Source organism: Poecilia formosa, unplaced genomic scaffold, assembly GCF_000485575.1.
Source record: "Poecilia formosa unplaced genomic scaffold, Poecilia_formosa-5.1.2 Scaffold20, whole genome shotgun sequence".
In the NCBI taxonomy this organism is placed as follows: domain Eukaryota; kingdom Metazoa; phylum Chordata; class Actinopteri; order Cyprinodontiformes; family Poeciliidae; genus Poecilia; species Poecilia formosa.
The window spans coordinates 1904078-1928800 of record NW_006799959.1 but is presented as its reverse complement, the minus strand read 5'-3'; the positions used below and the strand labels follow the sequence as shown (position 1 = coordinate 1928800).

At 37.6% G+C, this 24723-nt stretch overlaps 1 protein-coding gene across 2 annotated transcripts in view; it reads left to right on the top strand.

Moving 5' to 3' along the window:
- Positions 1 to 631: 631 nt before the first annotated feature.
- The window catches only part of bmp2k (BMP2 inducible kinase), a 51378-nt gene continuing 27286 nt past the window's right edge, over positions 632 to 24723 (top strand). For both annotated transcript variants that reach the window (XM_007547389.2, XM_007547388.2), the window contains exon 1: positions 632 to 1487. In XM_007547389.2, the coding sequence (XP_007547451.1) occupies positions 1337 to 1487 (151 nt within the window). In that variant the 5' untranslated portion in view covers positions 632 to 1336. The remainder of the gene's footprint in view (positions 1488 to 24723) is intronic.

Sequence of the window (24723 nt, the reverse complement as noted above, 5' to 3'; positions counted from 1 at the left end):
TTGTATGCTTGTATACATTTTTATTCAAGCATCACTACAAGAACTATGGTTGTTTTTGTTTGAAATTATATTTCCCTGTGGAAACTATTTCACCACTAAAGTGTAACAGAAAATCAACAGACCCAGTAGTCATGACATTCTTTGTAATTGAATGATTAACTGAAAGGGGTGTGTGAAGTGTGAAGCAGTGAAGAATTGAGTAAGATCATTCACTCTGTGACCAAACTGTTGTCCCTCATTTCTATTTATGGTTGAAGACAGCATATTTTGAACATCCTGGTTATAGTTCATACCTTACTAAAAATCTGAGTAGCTATCTAGTGATCTTTATAAAATAGTCTATTATGAAATAGATGTATTTTTATTACAAAACACACACATACATAAAAATAATATATTTTTATATTTATATATGTATTTAAAGAACCTGTTATGTGCATATTAGATTCAGTTTAATTGATTTATTTCACAATTTCAAAAATAGAAATAGACATTTAATTTTTAACCTGAATTCATTCATTATTTTTCCACTTCTTATTGGCATCGAGGGGCTTCCATACCTCTCCACTTACACCAATCATAACAATAGAAGTGGGCGGGGCTACGCCAGGTTTGGTTGTCACACTCATTGGGTAAATAACAAACCACCCACTTATTTTAAAGCCTACCGTTGGGGGAATCACGGGAAGTTTAACGTTGGCGGAGCTAAAAGAAACAAAAATGAGACGTGGGGATTCATTTAACGAAACGGACGGTTTCTGATAAGCAGCTGACGGTTACTGCAATCGCAGGTTGCTGCTGTTTAAAAAGTAAAAAAGAAAAAGAAAAAATTCGGGGTGGCTCATCTGTCGCGACGCAGCGGCTAACGAGCTAACTGACCGCGGATGAAGTGAAGAAGTCCTCTCGGTGTCCGTGTGGAGCCAACGACGCAGCGGTTACATTTAGAGGACTGTCGGGGCTGGGTGTATTTCCTGGAAGAGGTGTTATCCACACTAGAATCAACCGCTTTGTTGTTCGCGTCCTCCTTTTATGTTTATTTTTTTTGTGTGTGCTGGAGGAGCGTCCCCACTACATGTATGCTAGCCAGCTAACGAACCCAGGTTTTGCTGTCAGGAGCCGCGGGACGCCGACCTGGTTCTCCCCTCCACACGCCACTATGATATGACGGCTTTATTTTAACTGCGGGATCCCCTCTCGAAGTACCGGACGCGGAGCATGCAGGAGAGGAGAAGAGTCCAGATAAACAGATAGGGGACGTCGGACGGTACCGAGTTTTAAAAAGGACTGCGTGGTTAATTCACCGCCGATTAGAGGTCGCGGCGAGGAACATTGAAGGATGAAGAAGTTTTCCAGAATGCCAAAGTCCGAGAGCGGAGGGCTCGGAGGGGCGTCCGGTACCAGCTCCAGCTCGGGGGTCAGCAGCTACTTCGGGAAAGTGTTCGCGGTTGGCCGGTACCAGGTCACCGTGGAGGAGCTCGTTGCAGAAGGTATGTTCTCCATTTCTGGGTCACACCCGCCTTATCTTGTTCTGTGATGATCCTCCTCCTCAGAGATGGATCAGATGTGTGTGTAATTGGTTTACACTCCCCAGTAAAGCGGTCCTGTGTTCTCCTAAACGCCCGTTTGTGTCCCAGTAACACGAAATTGTGTCTTCAGATGGATCTTAAGGAGGTCATTCCTCCTCAAATCCAGGTTGTTGTATTTTAACCAGAGTTGGATCGTAACTAGTTACATTCAGAGGTGGGATCCAGAAATTGTCCTCAAGTAAGAGTAGCACTACAACATACATACATATTTTTACTCGAGTAAAGGAACCGTCAAAGAAATTACTCGAGTCAGAAAATCAAGTTCTGAGTATCTGATCAAACTATCAGTCATTTAATATTTAAAGGTTACCATATCAGTTAAGTGGAAGTTTGGGAATTTAAGGATGAAAATGATCTTTTATATGTGACAACAAAAAAATCGGGCAAAAAAAAAAAGTTTCCAAATCAGTTTATTTCAATAAAAACTTCTGAAACTTTAACAAAAACTGCAGGTGTGGTGAATTTTTGGTTGAAACATGTTTGCTCTTCATTCAGTGGGCAGAGAATCCAGAAGTTTTACTCAAGTTGGAGTAGTGATATTTAAATGTACTTTTAGGAGTATTTTTACTACGCTGAACTTTTTACTTTTATTTGAGTAATTTTATTATATCGTACTGCTACTGGTGTGTGTCTGGTGAATTTGAGTAAAAATTCACCAGACACACACACCTGCAGCTTTTCTTAAAGTTTCATAAGTTTTCTTTTTATTGAAAGAAACTGTTTTGGAAACATTTTTCTTTTGCCTGATTTTGTTGTTTTTTGTTTTTTTGTTACTTGTGTGAAATATTATCAGTTTTGGTCAATAAAATACCCAAGGTTTTATTTAACTTTATATTTTAGTTCATCTAATTTTTTAATATTTAATGATTGATCATTTGGTTACTTAGTTACTTAATTACCAAATACTTTTTTTAAAACTTCTTGGACAGCTACTTTTGACTTAAGTCAAAGTTGAAGTAGAAGTACTCTTACTTGAGTACATTTTTGGATAATCTAAGCTCCTCTAGATTTAACTGCATCAGCAGGGATTAAAACTTGCAACTTTTCCACATACAGCTGTGGTTTGCATCCTGCTTCAGCTGCTGCAGTTTGAGGATTTGCTCCCAGGGTAACAACAGTCCAGTCCTGCTGTGTCAACATACAGCAATGAACTCTGTATATTCAACATGTTACGTCCAGATTGGGGTAGTAACAGGGGCGTCCCTAGATTTTTATTTTATTTATTTTTTTGCTTAGGGCGGCCTGGATTAGCAAAGCTTTTATTTACCAAAATAAAGGACATGGATCTATTTAACATGTGAAACTATGCAGTAGATTTGTTTAAGGGCTATTTTGTCTAGCTTAGTGTAGCTAACTCTATTAAACATTATCAGCTATAAATAGCAAAAACCATTTATTCACCTGCCTTTCTTGTTCATGAAGTTTCTTTTTTTGTTTTGCAGTAGTCTGTGGATACTTTTTCTTATTATTAAACATTACATACATCAACCTGCCTTTGGGATTAGTGGTGGAAACTAGCCACTTGGCTATAATTTAATGCATTTACATATACATGTTGATTAATGGGAAGCGTCCCCTTTTTAAAAAATAAACTTGAAAGAATTTTCAACAACAACAAAAAAATGGCAGTTGTAAAACAACATAAATGAGTTTAATGCCATAATATAAAAAAAACTTTGCCATTTTGTAGGTGTTTTATGGGTGGTTGGCTATGTTGTATTTGTTTTTCTGTTGGAAATTAAAAACCAAGTTTTATAATTCTTGGAAGAAAAAGTGGAAAACAAGTATAAAAAACAAGCAGCTCAGTGAATCTCCAGCTTTAAGTTAAGAGTAAATTTACTTCAAGCAAATCGCCCACGGCGCATTTCTCTTTCAACAATGCTGCCGTGTAAGTTCAACACGGCAGCGTTTCACAAAAATGTGAAAAATGTAAATTGTAACAACATTTTCTTCCGTGAATATCTGGTTTGCTTATGTCAGAGGTGTAAGGATTGACATTACCTGAGCAAACAATTAGGATCGACACAAAGGTGTTCAAGGTGTTGGCTTGAGTAAACTCTATGCTAGATGAGCAACTTTGGTCAAACTCTGTATTACATTCTGTCTTTCAACGACGCATCTCATTTTTTATTCCAGTTAACAGACTGTGGGATATTTTTACTGCTTAGACTTTAAAAGAATATTTATTCAAACTTTTTCCCAGGTGTTGTTGACTAGAGCAGGCTGTGCAGCAGATGGGGGCATGGTGGGCTAACTAGTTTGACCAGACCTGCTGTACGTCTGTCAGGTGATCATTCTTGGCAGTATTGGCTGATGAAACACTCCTGCTTCTCTTCACAAACCAGCTTGTTGTTGTTGGGTTTGTTTTGGGAGTGGGGGGCTAATTATTTGTAAAACTATCTGTGTTCGCATACATGTGGCTCCAGGATTAGGTTGTACTCTTACAGAATATAAGAAAATACCACAGGAGGACAAATGTGAATTAAGAACAAATATTTGTACTTGACCAAACCCTGCTTTATAAGCTGCCTTCTGTGATCTCTCTTAGTGATGTGTACGAATTGGGATATTTGGTTTGTTGTACATTTTATTCAGTTAAGTGATGTACAATAAAACGGTGAAACAAATGGAGGAAAAAAAGTGGTATTTTGTAAAGTCTGGCTTTGAAGTGTAGGATACATTTTAATTCTTATACTACAACTCGGTGTACAGATTTTAACCCCGTCTTTCTGTTTTTGTGCATTTTTTGATGAATAGTCATATTTAAAAACACCACCACCACTAAAGAGTGATAATTTACCAACTTGTTTATCAACAGTCATTATGCTTTTCTAGGCTGAGGTCCCTTTTTATAGCATGGCAACCTAGCAAAACTAAACTTTGTGGCATGTTTCTGCTCTACAGTTTTATTTGGAAAGGATTTACAGCAGGATCTCGCACCAATCCCTGAAAATGAAGTCAGACAGTCTCGTCATGTTGTTCGTCACTATGAGCTTAAAAGGGAGTATAGAAATGTTCAGTCTCAAGAAAGTCTCGATCCCTAACCTAATAAAGAAGGTGGTTGCTAACATTAACATAAAAAAAAAATCAGTTTGACAAATTAACAACCACTGTGGTACCCAGGATGAACCCTGCCAATACTGGGATAACAAAACAATATGAAGGCTTGGCTGAAATGGTTTGACCTAATTTAGACAAAATGGGCTAAAATAATTAGAGAAGCACGATAAATTGGCATCTATATAATGATTGGCTGATGCTGGTCATTTTTTAACATCGGTGTTGGGCTGATATTAAAGCCGTTGTTAATTTCCATCTTGTTGCCATTTCTTAGGTGTTTCAGGGATGGTTATGGGGATGTTTTTAACTAAAGTGGATTCCTAAAAATGATGGGATAAAATTGGGAGGGAGATGTGGAAAAGTTAGGAGTTTTGACATGATGAATGTCTAGAAATTTTGTTTTTCCCCCAAATTCTTGCTTGGTTTTCAGTTGTCTCAGAAATATTCTCAGATAAAGTAAAAACGTTGAGGGGAAGCGTCAGCAGTTGACGTGTGTGAATGTAATTGGGTTGCAAAAACTGCTGGTGTCCCGGATGACAGGTCGAATGTTGAGCAACAAGCTGCGTCTGCACATTACGGCTCTTCAAGGCTCTTCTTGAAGTTGTAAACATGCTCCTCATGACTCTGCAAAACTGCTGCTGTTCGCTTACAGGAAAAGAAAGAAAAAGAGAAAATATCTTTTAGGTTCAGTTAGACTGGAAGAAAACAAGGAAGTGAGGAGACAAACTTTTTTTTTTTCTAAACAGCTGTTTCTGAAACTGTTCAGTGATTATGGCGTTGTGGGTTTCAGTAGACGTCGAGTTGCAGAACTGCCTCGTCTGACCCTGATGGAAACTCAAACCAGTTGTACCAAATGATTGTTTTTATGTTGTGGGAAGTACTTTTGCTTTGTTTCTGCACTAAAGCAGAGTAACTGGAACGGTGAGAACAAACGCAGTAAAACACTTGAAAATAAGATTCAGTCTATTTTATGCTTCTTTTTACTCTGGCCTAACCATTTAAAGGTCAATCCTAAAATTATAACGCTGAATCTGAGTAAAAAACAAAGGAACGGCGAGTCAACAAATCAGATTCAATAAACATGTCTCCTCTTGCAGCACAACACTGTAAACACGCTGTAATCTCAGCCTGCAAGCCTGATCTCACTCCAAATGAAGAAGAGAGGAAAAAAATTAAAAACCACAGTTCCTCCTGCAAGCAGTCATGACAGTGTGATCATATAGTCATGTGAAGTGGCTGCTGCGTTGGGTTTTATTCGCCTGCCAGTAACACAAGGTTACACAACGACCTTTGCTCATCAGTCTTTCTCAAGGTAAATGCTTAGCTGTCAGGGCGTCAGTTAGTCATAGATTACTTCATTATGTCTCACTCTGCTCAGTTTGTCACACATCTTTAAGTATATATTGAAGTTTCATAGATTTTGAGGTGAAACTACAGCAAAAAAAAAGTATCCCTGGAAATGAATCTTGAGTAAAAGTGAGAAAACGTCATTCACAAGTGGAGCATAAAATGGTTTTCACATTGTGAGAAAAAGGGCAGGGCACCCATTCTTAGTGCACACCTCCCTGCTTGTTTTCATTTGTTTTCTGCACAACACACAGGATTGTTATGAATGAATTGCCTCCTGTAGGTCATAAAGTTCAACAGAAGCCTGTCGGTGGCACACTGATTTAAACAGGGAAACATCTAAAACATGTTGGACTGTTGGCTGTGGACACATGGATTTGGAATCGCGTGTTTAAATCTTGATTGAAAGGAACAAATGCAAGTTATAAGGAATTTTAGATGTACAAATCTATTTACTGAGAATACAGAACAGAGTGGGCCTGTTTCTGTAAACGGGGAATGTGGTTTCAAGAATTAGATACAATTTGTTTAATGGCCTATCAGAACTTTCTGCTGTTCTTGTCCTCATCAGTAAACAGTCATTATAACTCTCAGCCATAACACACAAAACTGCTGAGCAGTGTACATTTATACCGACTAAACAAAGCATCAAATCAAAATCTGCGCCAATGATTTATTTGGTATTTTGTTAAATCATTTGTTGAATTGTTTCAGCTCTACAATGACCATAACCACTGCAAATCAAGTAGTTACTTACACACTGCAGCTAAATATAATTATGGTTTAGCCATTTTTACAAAACTTTTCCATCACCAATAAAAATTGGTTGGGAAGTTTAGATTTTACATGTAGCCCCTAAAAATCGTTTGAGCTGCTGCTTAATCTTCTCTCAGTCCAATTCTTCTTGTATTTTTCTGCAGCACCTAAAGCATCTTTTTGCATAAAAGTTTTAGAAGAAAAGTCGTATAAATGTCTTTGTTGTGAACAAAGAAAGCAGTGTTTCATTAAAAGGTTTTGAAAGTTGAAAAGAAGCTTTTCAAAATTTTCAGTATGAAATAAAGAAATCAAATGAGGATTTTTTTTAAACAATAGTGGCAGCTAGTGCAACATTTTCTGCCAATGTGATGATGAAAAATTAAAAAAAAATTTATGTTAAAACTTGGGCTAAACATCTCCCATATATTTCATAATATTAAGGAAGCAAAGTATATTGTAAATATATCGTCATTACAAAGGTTTGTTTGGAATGCAGTAATTGTTGGCCTACATATTCCAAGTGTTATGAACTTGGATTTCCATGCGTATGTAATAGTTGGACAGTTTAATGGTGTCAGATACTCACACAGGACATAAATGACATTACCCACAATGCACAGAGCCGCAGAGTAATGGGGGTACAGATGAGACAGAGAGGAAAGAAGAAAATGGATATCACAGCTGTTATCGTTGTCATAATATTTTTAATATCACCACCATTGTAAGATTTTTCCAATATTGTGCAACACTAATTCATTGTTCAAGTTGTAGCGTACAGATCAATATTTTAGTTAGGATTTATATTTGTTAGTGTGTGAACTGTAGTAGTATTCAATATTTTTGCAAAGGAAAGTATTGAATAAAAACTAATAAACAGACAAATGATGGGAATAGTTACCCTGTATGCACATAGGTGATTCGTTTTATTCTGTTCTCCACCAGAAGCAGTAAATGCTTTCAAAGTGCAGGATTGTTTTTTGTCTTTATATCTCCAAGATCTACCAACAGCTTACAATTTAATTGGCTGCTTTAAGACAGCCAACTGCATTTAGAGACCAAAACCAGCCAATGCCTAATTGGACAGCATATGCATATTGTTTTCAGAAACGTGGTCATAACGTTTCTGAAGAAAGTAAATATGGAGGCGTGAGATTAAAGTAATCCACTGCACCGTTTTTGCTACGCATCGACAAACCATCAGTGAGTCAATGTTGCATCATTAAACAATTCAGTTCTTCTCCCTTGACTGTTGCCACATTTAAACATTTTGGCTTTGTCAAAACTTGATGTGTTTTAGTTTAGAAATGTATTTATTGGCAATGAAGTTTGGTCTTTTTTATGGATTTTGGTCTGCTGTGACAACTAACGATAGAATACTGATGCTTTAAGGTGATTTTAACTCTTATAGATTGTTTATTTGGTCCAAATCACTTGATACGTTTAACTTGTAACTTTTTCCGGTGTGTTTATTGGTCAGGTAGGTCAAAGCTGGTAGAAAACGTGAAGAATGCATTTTTCTGACAATCATTTGTGTACACTGTATGATTTTGAATTTAATTCAGTTTAATTGTATCAATTGAGAACAAATGTCGTCTCAAGTTCCTTGATATGGCAAGATCATTTCCAATCACGCATGCATTCCTATTGATCAATCAGTACAATATGCTAAATTATTCTAAATGAAGTAAAATGTTTAGAAGGAAATTTTGGCAGATTGAGATGTTTTAAAAGTTGCACGCGGTTTTATGCTTTACCAAAAAGATGTACTGCCTTATTTAGTTAGTTTGTTTACTCCACCGCATCCCAGAATGCACCGCAGACCTGACTACGGGAAGCCATTTCACTCAAATTTGCAGCAAACACCTGGAAGCTGTGAAGAGACAGCTGTATCAAAAAGCGAAGCTCTTGATTTAACGGTCAATCTACGTTCACACCCTCATCTATGGTCATGAGCTTTGGGTCATGACTGAAAGAATGAGATCCCGGATACAAGCGGCCGAAATGGGTTTTCTCCATAGGGTGGCTGGGCTCTCCCTTAGAGAGAGAAGCTCGGTCATCTGGGATTGACTCGGAGTAGAGCCTCTGCTCCTTCACATCAAGAGGAGCCAGTTGAGGTGGCTCGGGCATCTGGTCCTCACTAGATGCCCGACGCCTCCCTGGTGAGGTGGTCATGTCCCACCGGGAGGAGGGGAAGACCCAGGACACGCTGGAGGGACTATGTCTCTCGGCTGGCCTGGGAACGCCTTGGGGTTCCTGGAGGAACTGGAAGAGGCTGGGGAGAGGGAAGTCTGGGCCTCCTTTCTGAAGCTGCTGCCCCCGCGACCCGACCCCGGATAAGCGGAAGAAAATGGATGGATGGATGGATGGATGGAAGCTGTGTTGGATTGGGGTCTGATCACATTCACAACATGAGCAAACCGTTCTACAGTTCATTAAGAACCGTACTGAGACCATTTCCTCCAAACTGTCTCAAAGCGAATCCATTTTAAGCAGACTAAACACCTCAGGTGTAAAAACCCCTTTAAGATGTATTTGATGAACGTGTAATCTCTTCCACCAGCTACTCCTCATCCTCTAATGGGTTTGAAATTATCTTCAGATCGACTGAACCGCTTTGCTTTCGTTCCTCTTCCTCAGTCTGATAGTGCGATGAAACCGATGCTTGAATTTATCTCTGTTCACTTAACCTTGCCAGAAAGTACCGATTGCATCATTTTATTTCCTGTCTTTACGTAGAGGACATTCACAGAGCTTTATCAATGTAGATGAAGAAGTCGATTATTCTGTATAGAAAAGAGAAAATATTCTGTTCCACCATGTGAGCCGCCAGTTTGCTTTGACCATTTATGTCTCGGGGCCGAATTAGTCATGTGATGTTTTCTCTACTTGCTCTTTCAACTTTTATTCAGCAGTTGTACCAGTTTAATGAAAAGCGCGAGATTCCCTTACAGCTAAGCTTTATGGCCAGTACGTTCTCCTCTGTTCTGTACCATATTTGCAGAGCTGGTCTGTTTTCATGCTGAGTAAGAAGTTTATCATTTCCCTCCAACTCCTCCTTAAGTCTTTAGGTTCCTCTTCAGCTCCTGCTACTGTCAAGAGGAACCCAGAGGCAACATGTACGAACAGGAAGCATCTGTTGACTCATCACCCTTGCTTTGCTCACTCTTATCACACAATGTCTTAAGAGTTTCAAAAATGGCTACCAGATCCAATGTTTTTGTTTGGTTTAAATTAATGTTTTTAAGACTGATTTGTAAAGAATATCGCTGTTTGTTCCACTTTTGTTTTAAGCTAGCAAATAAGTTGCTCTTTTTTTTCTTTAATATTTTCTCTATTTAATCTATTTTCTTAAGTTATTTTTTTGATTTAAAAAAAAAACTAATTAAGTACAAAAAGAAGCTTATTTAGGGATAAAAAGCTATCCTATACCAATCTGACTCTGTGTAGTAAAGTACCGTATTGTTCAGGCTATAAATCGCGCTGGAGTAGAAGTCACATAAGTCAAAAAATGCATCATGAAGAGTTAAAAAACATACAAGTTGAATTTATTGAAGTTGTCAAACCGCAGAGAGACCTCGTCCAGTTTGATGAAAGGTAATGTTTGATCCGTGGTTCTTGACAAACTGGATTTGAATTAACATTAAATTCATAAGTCAGAAAATGTGTCATGAATAGGGGAAAAAAAAAACCCAGAACAACCCAAACTGTGGAAAAAAAAGTGACTTATAGTCCAGAAAATACGGTAATTGCCTTCTAAAGCTGATAAGTGGTTTTGCCACCCTTTACAGCTATAAATGTGTTTATGATAACTGACATGGAGTCACAGACATTTGGCCCAATTACTTTCCTCTTTTTAATTCAGCCACACTTGAGATTTTCCAACTGGAACACCCTGTTTAACGGCACCATATGTTAGCCTGGACTTCGACTTGGTCACTCCAAAACTTTCTTTTGAGCCATTCAGAGGTGGACTTGCTGGAGTGCTTTAGATTTTTATCTTATTGCATAACTGAGAGGTACTCAAGCTTGTAGGTCACAAACTGATGGCACAGGAACGCTCATTTTTGCACACACCTTTCATACAACGGCAGAGGAAACTTGGGGGTTCCCTAAAGCTTCTGTTTTGCTTTTATGAAACGGTGACAGAGAGAGAGCCACACTTTTCTATAGGCAGCCTCCTCAGTGGACAACATAGTTGCAGTTTCCGTTCAGGAGCTTTCAGTCATCAAAAAAATTCCATTTTTGTCTCATCAGACCACAGAAGATTTCCCCCAAAGTCTTGGATCATTGACATTTCTTAATTTGTCAGAATTTTCTTTTTATTAATATTTAAATTAGTGCCACATGGACTGTTTTCAGCCTTATTTCTACTGACAGAATATTTAATCAGTCTTTCCTGAGCATTAATTTGATGACTTTCAAACCACACCGCCTCCGTTATACAAGTCGACCTCTGAATGTGGTCACAAGTCAAGAAGATGTTTGCATTCGTTGGTAAATTTTTGGTGTACATTGTCACTGGACCTTTTAAAACGAGCAGGAAGGCTGTGCCTCTGGGGTTTCGCTTCCTGTGGTTGCAGTTATACAAGCTCATTTACAGCTCTGGTTCAGCTGGGTTTCCTCCGTCTTCACAAGGTCACATCTGCAGATTTTCTTTTGCATTTGTTTGTTTTTTTTCTTGCACCTTTATTTGCCTTTTGCCTAAAATAATTTTTTTTAATGGTAACACTTCATTTGAAGGGGTGTGCATAAGACTGACATGACACTGTCATAAACATGACACTACATCTGTCATGAACATGAACGAGTCCTAATGAATGTCTGACAGTTGTCATGAAGTGTCATTCGGTAAATAATGACACTTTTAATGCAAAGTTGCTTTAAAAGTCCATTAAAAATGCCAACTTTGCATGATTTTGTAAATGATGACAGTTTAATGCAACGTTGGCATTTTTAATGGACTTTCAATGCAACTTTTAGAGCAACTTTGCATTAAAAGTGTCATTATTTACCGAATGACACTTCATGACAACTGTCAGACATTCGTTAGGACTCGTTCATGTTCATGGCAGATGTTATGTCATGTTTATGACAGTGTCATGTCAGTCTTATGCACACCCCTTCAAATGAAGTGTTGCCTTTTAATCTATGAGTAATTGATTGAGCACATTTCTCTATGTGATGACTAGGATGATTTGGTTGTATGATTAAATTGAAATTGTTTTTTATAAAGTGCCTTGATGACATTTGTTGTGAATTGGTGCTATAGTATAAATTGAATTGAAAAAGCTGCCAGCAACAATAAGACTGTGAACATGTTGACCTTTCACCTACAACTCATGCATGTTTTTAACCCCTTAATACCTGAATTTATATCCAGTTGTACAAAATAATTTGCAATTAGTGTAAATTGAGTGTGATTCTAATTACAGTCACTAGGCATTCAAGAACTGAAACAGACTTTTCAATCTCAGTATTTTATTGATGCTATTTCTAAAAAAAAAAAACAACAAAAAAAAACTTTATTGACTGAAAATGTTTTTGAACAGCCATTCATTTTTCGTCACTAGTGTTTCAGATACAGCAAAACGTCATTGCTGCACAGTCCTGTGAGCTCCTTTTACAACATAAAATCAGTTTTACAAATTAAACTACAACAGATGTTTTTGAATAGCCATTAGTTTTCATCTTGCATTATTTCAACTACTGATAAATACAGAAATATTTCTTTCTTGTACCATACCTGCTCATCGGATTAAGGTATGTACTTATGTATATCATAATTTCTACATTACTTTCTATCTGCAGGAATCCAATGATTCAAAATTGCATAATAAGAATGCATGGATAGAATTTACAGTTTTTACAATTACCTAAATTGTTGTCATTGCTTCTTTATACTAGTATTCGTCATCTCCATTGCTTAGTTGCCTAGTGTCACTAAAAAGCTTCAAACCCAAAATTAGAAACAACTTTAAGAATTGTGGTTGCATGTTTATTTTAACTTCATATCATGTGTAGAAAACATTAGTAAACCTATTCTTTATCCCACAACCTAGCTCCAGGTTAAGTCTTACCTCTGCCACAACAATGCAGGTATGAGTCTGCATTACCTGCAGATGTTTTAATCTGAAACATGCCTTCTCTCTGATATCAGTGCCCTGTTTGTTGCAACAGCTATGTAAGATTTCCAGTGTTGAAAGTGAGAACGATGAGAAGCCACAGATCATGTAAACAAGACGAATGTAAAACTTTTCCATGCAAACAGCTGCTTGTGTTCAACACATGGCTTCGTCACCTCCTCCTCGGCCACTTGTGATCTTGGTGGGTGTCACTCAGATTTTTAGGTGTGTCTGCGTGTGTGTAGTTTTTACTTGTGTATTTCCAGAATGCTGTTGGCTTTGTAAATTTACATTGTAGTGGTTGTAAAGTATATTTAGTAAATGTGGTGTTTTGAAGATTCTCTTGCTTCTTATTACATTAAGAAGATCTGGTTCACGTTACTTGAATTGTGCTTTTGTACAAGCACAATTCAATTGTACAAGCACAATTGATGGGGTGGAGTTTTACCGTTTGGTAAAATCAATTTATTGGAAAAAATAGGCTTGATTTGAGCTGTTTTTATGTGTTTTTGTTTTCGTATTAAATTTGATTTGATTCTTTTTATTTTAAAACAGTTTTTTGGGGGATTTGTGTCACCTTTCTATGTGCTTATTTTTATTTTTCATGACATAAGGAGTTTGTTTTTACAGTAATGTCCTTCTTTAAATCTCTGAAGGGAGAATGCCATCATGTTTTATTAGCATGCTGCAGTGTGATGAATGGGCACATTGTGCCCCGGTGTTGTCTTATCCCGGCAGCCTGCAGAGAGTGGTGGTACGGCGATGCAGCTCATGGTCCCATGATGGCATCGCTGCCTTTGTGCTTGCTCATTCAGCCTTTCTGTTTCTGCCTTCTCTCTCCAGGAAACTGCAAATTAATTATTTTGACCGGTGCTGGTCTGACGATTACAGGAAACCAAATGTGGGAGCAAGATTGTTTGACACAGTAATTTATAAGTTTATTTTTTGGAAGTGTTTGTTTTAAATTATTGATTCCAGATTTGGAATCGGCAGTTACATCAGCGTTACAACACAAGGAAACACAAAAGAACATTTATTGGTCTTGTGATTCGCCAAAAGCAGTTTTGGCACATTTGGTTTTACATTGCTTTCCAGTTTTTCACAGTAAGGAACTGTTTTCATCATTTGACCAGTTTAATGACCACAAGACCAGGCGAAACGCAGGCGGAGAATAACGAGCAAAGGGAACTTTGGATTTGGATAAATTTGTTCTGCAAAGGATTCATATGAGCAATTGTTTGGAAATTTCTTATATATGGAAAATACACAATGGAACAAAACTGAGAAGTCTCAGAATCTGCCAATTTTACCACTGATAAGGTTAGATGTAAGGAAAAACCTTAAACATCCTATTCATTACATTTATCCAACATAGAAGTTTTGTTTTTACACATCACCATAAAAAGTTTCTTTTATGCAACTTTCAGTACATAAAACACCAACTTTTATGCACCAAAAGTTCATCTTTTAGTGCATAAAGACCAAATTTAAGCACTATGTGCAATTTTTATTGCCAACAAAGTTTAGAAATAAACTTTTGATGCATGAACTAGAATAATCTTATAAATCTGTAAACCTCTAGCTGTATTAATGAATATCCAGCTTTTTTTCAATCTCTGAACAGCTGGTAGTCCTTCAGAATAGTCAGTCAGCATTTGAATTGGCTTCTCAGACTTTAAAAGTAGAGAAATCTGTCTGGAAAATCCTGATCGGTTCGGTTTTAATTCGGTTATCAGTGCAACAAATGGTGCACATTAAGGAATGTTTCTCCATATCTCTTTTTGTGCCATAAAAATATATAACACATTAAATCTTATTATTAAATTTGCTTATTAAACCTGAAATGCTGTACTTCAGTTGCCTTTCTCAGTCACATTTTGTCTCTGAAAGCAGAGCCACTCCTTTCTGTTGGTTTAGTTGTAACAATTGAAGTTGAGGGTAGACTTTAAAAAACAAAAACAAAAAACGTTTCATTACCAGAACCTTCCAGCTCACTGATCCCAGTATGAAAAACAAGTCCAGTCACTGCACCTCATGCAGCCTTTTATGGAGCTGCTTCTCCGAAACTGTTTGGAACAGCCGTTTATCCGGCTTTCCGAGGGCTTTTCACTGCTCACCTGAGCCTCGGTCGGGGTAAACATGTGGATTCTTTCCGTCAAACTCTGTGGCTTTTATGTAAGCCAAAGTTACAGAAAGGGGTAGAAGAGAATGGAGAACTAAAGTTTAGATGACAGATGTGTAAACCCAAGTCTTTTGTAGTTTCCTCTAGCCAAGCAACTGGTTATGTTTACTGAAGAAAAGAGGAAGAGTCTCCAGAATTGCAGTGATTTAAAAAAAAAGAAAATAAAGTATAGGCAGATGCAGAAAACTGGCCTGGTTCTGGATGTTTTACTAAGCATTCAGTTTTGTCACAGATAACAAATTGCATCTCAAGAGGTTAAATATTCAAATTAAAAGTATAAAACACAATCTTATAGAATTAAAAACTCTACTTGAATTTATTGTCCATCTACATAGATTCAAGAAATTACTTTTCTTCCAAACGTGTCATTATCTGCAGTAGTTCACCATAAACTGACATTCGTAAGCAACCTTGAGAAGCAGCCCTGCTCTGACATAAGAGCTTGCCGGTGGAAATATTTCATTTAGTGGAAAAGAATAACGAGGCACAGGCGGGATAAATCATTTTTATTATGCACACTTTAAATATCAGAGCTGCTTTGAAGATTGCAGGATATCCTTACAAGGAGAAAACAAACCCCGTCACCCATAAAAACATTAATTTAATGGATTTTGCACAGTTGAGTCAGAAAATCTTCCTGACTTTGCTATTTTAGGGTTGGAAAAGTTGCTTTGTATAGTCACAACAGAAATTAGATGTTTTTGTTTGAACTATAAACTGCGACAGCCATCATGCAAGTCCAGGATACTTGCAGCATGCCTCTGCCACCTCCATGCACTTGCAGTTTCTCACCAAGGTTTATAAATATCTGACCTGCAACAAGTATCTCAGCTCTGTGGCCTAAATTAATTAGGTTTTTCTTTAACAAAGTGTCTTTGATGATGCTCTTTTTTTTAAAATCCACATATTTCTTATCTAGAACTGTCACATTTTAGACTTTTGTTCTGGATGAAACCCGGTGAGCATCAGGAGAAAGCACACCGGGTGCTGAATGTCTCGACTGCTCGATGAAAACCACAGCGCATCTATTTTTAGGTGGGAGTGTTGCTGTTGTGCAACTTTTCAGGACTTGAGAGAAATAAAGATGTATTAATAGATTCTCGTTAGCCTGAAATGGCTTACAGGGCTAGTCTGAATAATTAACATTTACGTTGGTTCTTAAGTTTGTGGTTAAGAACGTTGGCTTTGCTGATTGATGTTGAGTCTGCTTTCTTTTTACATGATTTCTAAAGTCTTGCTGAAGTTCTATTTACATCGTGATTAAGCCAGCCAGAGAACAAAAGCCGCTTCTGCATTGGCTCTACTGAAACTAAGAGGATTTCATAAAGTGTGGAGGATCAAAAAGTCATTATTAGTAATTAACAGGAGCAGCTGGCACTGACAGAAAAAAATACCAGGAAATATTACCTAGATTTGTTTAAGACGCCGACTGTTATTGACCTAAGTATTAGCTAAAGGTTTGTGTTTTTCTTAAGACAATGCAAATAATTCACAAGGAAAAGAGAAGGTGGTTATTTTTGTGCTCAAGTTAACTGAAAACAAAAGGACTGTGGCTCAGACTGTTTGCAGGATTATTAAGCAAGTGAGTTTGTTCACTTTATCATAATTTTCAGGCATGTTTCCTAACTCCAAGCTGGATTAAAGCACAGCAGGTGATCTGTACCTGTGCAATTGTAATGGATGGGCTATGCAGGTCAATAGTGTATCAAGGTGTGCATAACCATGAGATGAGACAATTTCTTTAACAAAATGAGCCAAAAAAGGAGATTTAACTGACTGAAAAGTAAAACAACAAAAAAAGGTTTTATCAGAGGCCTGCAGCACTTTTAAATTTGCTAAAATATTAGAGTGTAGTCAGAGAACCATCAAATATTTTGTGGCAAATGATCAACAGGATCGTAAGAGAGGTTTCCTATACAGCTACAGCGGAGCAAGAATGGTGGACCAATGCCCAAATCTTAAGTCTTGAGTAGCAAATGTAAACAAAGAAAAGTGTTTGGAAAATGTGGGTTAATCTAATTGATATAACATTTTTTTAAGCAATGCTATCATAATTGAATGTTTTCCAGAGATTGTCACTCATAAATACAACACACTATGATCCAGCCCTTTGTACTTTGAGATCAGTATCTATGGAGCCTAAACAGCATCATGCATATCCAAACCAGGGAGAAGTGTGCACACACCTCCAAACTGTGCATAAAAACTGGTTGCTGAGATGAAAGTAAGCTGGATTATTCAGACTATGTTTTCAAAGCAAAATGGAGAATCAGTGTTTAGCGATACGGTTAGATTTTTAGGGTCACTATTCAATTTAACAAATTTTTCTATTCAATCTGTCGATTCTGTTTAAATTATGTGACCACAGGAGACAACCATGTAAACAAGTAAAACATGTACTGAAAGGTTCCATACTGTATCGGTTTATATTTAAACAGTTTATATTTAAACAAAAACAAGTTTGTGGATAAAATTTCATAACTTAAATTACCAATATTGGGTCAGCTCAGATTCCTGGCTTTTTCTTAAATGAATAAAAAAAGTCAAAGAATTATTCAAAATATACTTTTACCAAAAAAAAAAAAAGCAGACATTTTGAATTGATTCAGAATTCCCAGGACTGGGAATTACGATTCTGTATAAAATAAAATACAAAAAGTTCTGTTTTTCTGCACCTCTAGTGCAAAATGCATTTATCCATGTCAAAGAAAAGTCCTGGCATCATGTTTCACAATGTGGAGGAGGAAAAATGTGGGCTGTGGCCCATAGTGATCATAACTGTAACAGCAGTTGCGACTCTCCATTTACTCTCTCTGATTCCACCCTCACCTTTGGTCATGTGATACAAGTCATGACTGACACCATAAGATGCAAGATGTTAGCAACTGAAACGCATTTTTGCCACAGGATCTCAGCGTTACTTTGAGCAGCAAAGCTGCCCCAAAAGTATTCAGTTTAAGTGTTGAGGTATGCCCTGGTCAACTCCCTTCAGAGATTTTCTGGGAATGTCCAACTAGGAGACTCCCAGGAGCTGCTTGCCTCAGAACGAGGAGGGGAAGCGATACTGGGATTCCCTTCTGCATCTGTTACCCCCACCACTTGATTTTGGACAAGCAGAAGCAGAATGGATGGGATGGTTGCAGCATGAGTCATAAAATTTGCTCCCTAGTTCATGAGCCTCAGTGGGATCAACAAGTAGTTTTTTATGCATTGTACATGATTTCTTCTTGCGGCACTCACTGTGGTGTCTTCAAAGATGACTGGGGGATTTCTGGTGAAAACATTTACTGTGTTTAAGATTTAAAAAAATAAAGGAAATCCCTCTGAACTTGTTTTGAGTGAGAAAAGGAAGTCAAGAGATTTAAAGTTGAAGAGGGCAGAGAAAATGCATCTGCTCAGCACAACTCCTTCCTTTGCCAGACTGATGGTTTTCATCATCCGAAGCAGTCCAGTTTTACTGATTACATGGAAGAGAACAACCCTAAAGTTGCTGGTACTCAGTAGCTACATTTCCATTGACCATAATATTGTGCAAATTGAAAATAAATCCACTTAATGGTGGGATCTCCTGATGCCATGTGGGGACACAATGTCCTGATGAGATACCAATATTGAGTATTGGCAGGAATCAGATGTACTTTGATTACTTATTTTGTAGTGTGGAATGTTAGAAAAAGTTTGATCAAGTGATAATACTCGGAGAACAATATTCAACAACAATAGGTATGAGAACAACTAACCCATTTAATATTAACCAATTGGTTTGCGTCTTCTGGATAGAAATGCTGGAGCGGAGTGCTTCTATCAAAGACGCAAGCCGATATACTCAAATACTTTTTATTTTTGGCTGATATGGGACCAATATTGATATCAGATTGGGACACCAGTACTTAATGGAAACACAGCAAATTCAAAAAAAGTTGTTTTTGGATTAAAAAGTTTTTGCGCTAGGATAAAGTGGTTTTTCAGTTGTATTGAAGTGTTATTTTGCAAAAGTGCAATGGAAATACTTCTTTTGCTCATCATGTCTGTCATAGCAGCAGCGCGATTATTTGTAAACGGCAGTTGACGCCACTAGAGGTCTCATAGCATCGCACACTATGGTCTCCAACTGTGCGAGACCATAGTGTGCCAATTCTCCAACTCAACTTTTGAGTTGAAAAGTTGGTCTCCAAACTTTTACAGACCATTTGGCTGTTTACAACAATCATGCGAACAAGTTTATTCACATGTGACTTTAATTGCATTTGTCACTGTAGTTGCAGAATTGCCTAAACAAATGTTGGGGAAGTGTTGTGAGTTTATGTTCCAGGATGGGGCCTCAAGGAGGAAATGCCTCCTTGAGGCTTAAGACTCGCTCTGTTCTCCTAAAAGTTGGCTTCAGGAAGATTAGAGTCTACAGCTGTAGGAGAATCCTTCTTACTTCATGTTCATGCAAAGGGGGGGAGATTTGCTTTAGAAAGATGGGTCATCGGTGCCATCATGGATGAAGACACGCTTCAAAAGAACATCTGCTTCTTGCGGCTGTGCAGAAACCACAAACTTATCCCTGTAGATTTATCTTCCCAGAGGCATGAGGCTTCGTTTTTAGTTTCCTCCTCCCCGTCATTTATCAAAAGCTGTCCAGAGGAACCGTTTCATGTAAAGCTGCGCTTTGTGTTAGCTGATAGTCCTCGTTTTTCATGCTTATCAATGATGTCGGAGTCCAAAATTCTTGACATTCACTTGTGGTTGGTTTAAAAAAGAAAAGAAGCCAACTTGTCACCATGCTGAAACGTCGGTCCCTTCCCTATCTTGGCCTGATGGATTTGGGGATTTCCTCCCAACTGTCACTAACAGCTGAGCAAGCTCTCATGCCGGCGTTTTTACATATCCTGTTCACCCTGCAGCCAGTCAGCAGAGGGGAAATAGCAGTTAGTTGGGCTTAATGGTGGCTGAGTAAGTTAGACATGCTTATCAGTCATGCATTAGCCGAAAGATTTGGTTGCACTGAACCTCGCTGTGTATGCAAAGATCAAAGAATAAAAACTGAATTCTTAACCTGAGATCAATATGCGTTTTTAAGATTTTAAATTTGCTCAATAATTTCTTTTATATTGAAAAGTAATTATAATTTTTATTGTTGGAGTTTAGTAAGGTGTTTAAAGGAAAAGACTTGTTAGTGTTCTGGGCTAAATGTGAAGTTTATTCCCCGAGATTAAATTACTTAAAAATATAAATATGGAATTTGATGACCATTTACCTTTTCAGAGCTACTTTTTTCCTCATCTTTGGTAGTTGTTTAACAGGCCAAAACAAAGTCTGAAAAGCAACACATTTCTTTCAAATTAAGCCTCCTGTTCATCTAGAAATGTTTTGTTGCATTTCAAAGCCCCTTGTTTGTCCGTGAAGTTTGTATGCAGTGCACAAAGCCCGCTCCACAACAAATCATTCCACCCAAACCAACTCAGGAGAATAATGCACTCAGCTTCCGTGGCTGGCACAGTCATGGGAGGCAACAAAAGCCCCTGGGTGGTGATTTAGAGAGAACCTGATCCCGCAGCATATGGTCCCAGTCAGCTGCAGAGCAAACCAGTTGGTAGACATGGAGCGGTCTGCCTGGATGGCCCCATCTGCAGGTTTCTGTCCTGAAGCAAAATTCTTTCAATATGTTAGTTTGTGTTGCATGATGGGAAACATGCTCCATTGGTGGATGGGTTCTTCTTGAAACTAGACCAGATTGAACAGCTGCTTCTGAGCTCTTTAAACTGTTGGTCTTCATTTATTGAGTCTTTGCAATAAATGAATCACGAGTTGCCATGACGGTTTGGAGGGGAAGAACGGTGTATTGAACGGAGAAGCTGTGATTGTTTTCCTAAGTTGTTTTTGACAACAGCCATGGCGTCTACTTATTCAAGTCAAGCTCATCTCATTGGGGCTCTTAACCATTTACAACTTTTGTAGAAATGGCCAACATAGAAACCGACTCATACGTCCCCCCTCATGACTTGTTTTTTGGTTTTTCATTGTCTTCTTTCCTCATCAAAATGTATGTGACAAAATGATAAGTTTGATGTGCAACCTTGTCTGTCTGTGCAGCACCTTATGACCATTTTTACAGTAAATTCAACTAAACAAATGCAATATAGGCTACCAGCATTATGGTGGAGTGGGTTGCTTTCTGAAGGTCATAACGTCACAGGCAAAGGCACAGAACTGTGAAACTACCTTTACAATTCATAAATTTATATATCTAAAGATAAGGCTTTAAAACATCTTAAATTCATTAAAAAATGTAATTCATTACATTCTGTGACTTGTGGTTGTTGAGGCAGGTAACTAGGTAGCATTTTTGCATCTATCACAGTTGAGTGCAAATTTCTCGCCTGTTGCTTGGACAATGTTCGTCTTCGCTTTTGGCTCACTTCTGTTGCGAATTAATATGCTAAAAAGTCTTAAATTAAGACCTTAAAATGTCTTAAATTCATTTTAAAATTTGGCCTTAAATATGTTAATCGCAAGTCTTAAATTTTGACAGGACTAATTAATCTTAAATATTCTAGGTTGGTTTTTCTTCTGGAAATGTTCTGTCAGGTAAAAGTTTGAGTTTTTCAAAGACTTCTTCAATGCGTTCTGTGACTTGGTGGTTGAGGCTACGGGCAACAAGCTGCTAGTATACCCTTGCTAGATAGCTTTGTGTTTTGCATTTATCATTAAATGCCAATTTATCACTGGTTGGTAGGACAATGTTCATCTTCTCCACTAGCTTACTTCTGTTGTAAGAGACTATGTGCAAGCAAAAGTTTGGTGCTACTTGGGTTAAGATTGCAGAGTCATATTTAGTGTGGGAAACACAAAGCTGTGGCTAAGAGCCACAAACAGACCCCAGAAATGTTAGTTTTTATCCCCTGGAGTGACTAAAGCTCCTCTGAAAACTGTTGACGCTGCTTCTACTTAGCACTGATCTATGAGCAGCTTTTGGTGCAACACAAACTCTGGAGTCTGAGGTTTAATAGATTTTAAACATGGTGGTCAAGCACCAGCCTGACCTATTCTGGATATCCATACATCATTAATGTCTCATGCATCTAAAATGAAGGCCTTAAAGTGTCTTAAATTCATAAAAAAAACTTGCAATTTGGCCTTAAATACTTTAATCCTCTGTCTTAAATTTGGTCGTGGCATTAAGCTGGACAAGTGCCAGTCTTATCTATTGTACAATTTTATTATAAAATCCTTCACATCCATCAGCCACCACATCTTGTCTCCATTGTACTCCAACGTTGGTTTACTACATCTGGAACCGACGTCTCTGTCAAGGAAGCGCACAAAGATTTGATTCAGGTGGATCATGTAGTTTGAGCTTGGAGGGAGAACAGGGGATGAAATGTTAAAATTTCTGGTTGTTTTCACCTTTATCATGTTTACCAGCTTTTCAATTAGACACTTTTCATTTCACCTCAAATATCTTGCTGTCTGTAGTTTTTCCCTTAAAGATTTATTTTTTTAGCACTATAGTCAGGTATTTTTGAAAGGACAACACGCTCAGAACATGCTGCTAATGTATTTTAGGCACTAAAATGTCTATTTTGTTATTTTAATTGGTTGCAATTTTTAATGTATTTCAAATATAAAAAAGGTTAAATGGTTAAATGAAAAATCTGCAGAATGTACTTTATTTTTAAGATCAATGATCAGAATAATCGATTTAGTAAAATATTTTTGTTGCAGCACTAGTTCGATTTAATCATTCTCACGCATCAACTGAAACGAAAATGGAGATTTAATAATCACATTTTAAGCAATAAAATGTTGAATGGTGGTTTACTTAAATGTTTTTTCAGTGTGTTAATCCACCCTGGTTCTGACCTGATGGTTTTTATCCATCCTGGTAAAACCTGAGAAGCTTTATTAGGATTTTTATGACTGAATGTAAACATGAATTTTGACAAAAAGAAGGAAACGAGTCATGTTTTGTGTTATTCGGGAAAGAAGGCAAGACAACGTCATTAGATTGAAGTTTTTAAATGGCGCTGTACTCAACAGTGTTGTCAGAAAATCTATTAAAGCTAGATTTAGCCATTTAATTTACCACTAAGCGATCCCGGGAACACAAAGTAAATCAATGAGCTTCTACCAGCAGGTTCTCAACGTTCGGCTTATACAAGTTTTCTGCACCTACAGATTCCCGTTGCGTTTGTCGAAACTTGGAAAAATCAAGCTGCAGTATTGTTTTCCAAGCATTAGCTCAGATTTGCTCTCATTTCTGCAACCTTTTCATGCAGCTCTTCATCTGTGATGCTTCCCGGTGCCAAATGAGAACAGATACGAGGCATCGGAGTTAAAGTATCTGATGGTTTCTCTGAGCTGCTTATTCTCTGTTGCAGCCCCGTCAGAGCAACGTTGATCCTTGTCTCATTATCTGCCAGCTCTGTGCTGCAGAACAACATCAGCATCCCTAATCTGATAAAGTGTGCTACTGTTTCACTCACTATTGTAGCTACATGCAAGCAAACACTTTGCCTCAGTGTGTTTAGTTGCAGATAAACACACCTCACTGCTGCTGCTGCTGCTAAGTCCTCTTGAGGCAAAAAAACTTTAAAATTAATTCTTAAAATATGTTTACAAGCTCTCTAAATGTAACTTTTTCTGAAACAAATGCCTTTAAAGTTGAGGTTTTCATATTAACTGGAGAGCTTTATATTAACATTTGCACACCAGACTTTTATTATTTTAAATCCAAAATGTATTTTGGGTTAATTATTACTCTGAGTGCGTTATTCTCTTAGCATAACACTCTTAAGTGTCTACTCCAGTTGATGATTAACCAATACTAACTTATTATGATTATTTTGATTGCTCATAATTAATCTGATTGTTTCAACCCTATCAAAATCTAGCAATTTATTCCCCCTGTTTTTTTTACTTTACACCTACAATAGAAACCAACAAGCCCAGTGAAATCAGGTTTTCTTCTACATTCAAGAAAATTGGGATGGATTTTTACTTATTATTTTTTCTTGGACACATTTTTGTCCACCCCTTTTTCAGGAAGTTGTTTGTCCCTGCCATAGGTCCTGTTATCAGTTTTATACGCTGCAGATTAGCTGAGCAGTCTGTGCTCCAACGTTTAGTCTGCACACCTGTAAAGGTAATCAGAGCTGAATCTGAACACCTAAATCCGGTTTTGTTGGCACAGTAAAAGCTGCGTTGAGAGCTTCCACATAAATTTTAATTTCAGTTTAGATAAGACGGACAATAGAAGCAACAATAAAACATTGTCTGAGGATCACTGGAATAGCTGGAGGTAGAAAGCTGTCTGGTTGTGTTTTGGATCTCTGGAGTCCCGATGTTGTACTGCAGAACCTCTCCAGCTCCCGTCACTATCCTCTGCAGGAGAAAACCAGGAATACTCATGTTTGTTCTCTGATCACCAACAGTTTTTTAAACTGTAATTTGTGTTGAATTTATTTAAATACTTTAAGGTTGTTTGTATGGGAAAAGTATCACTCAAACCGTTTTTGATTTGTTTGCAGAATAAAAGTTTCATACATCACAGCTTCTGTTTTGTTCAGAATGACATCAGACCAAGTATTTGAGATAATCGGATCCAGACCAAAGTCCTAAAAAACAACCAATGAAATGGACCTTTACTGAAGAACCTAAAACATATTGAAAGCGTTTTCACACC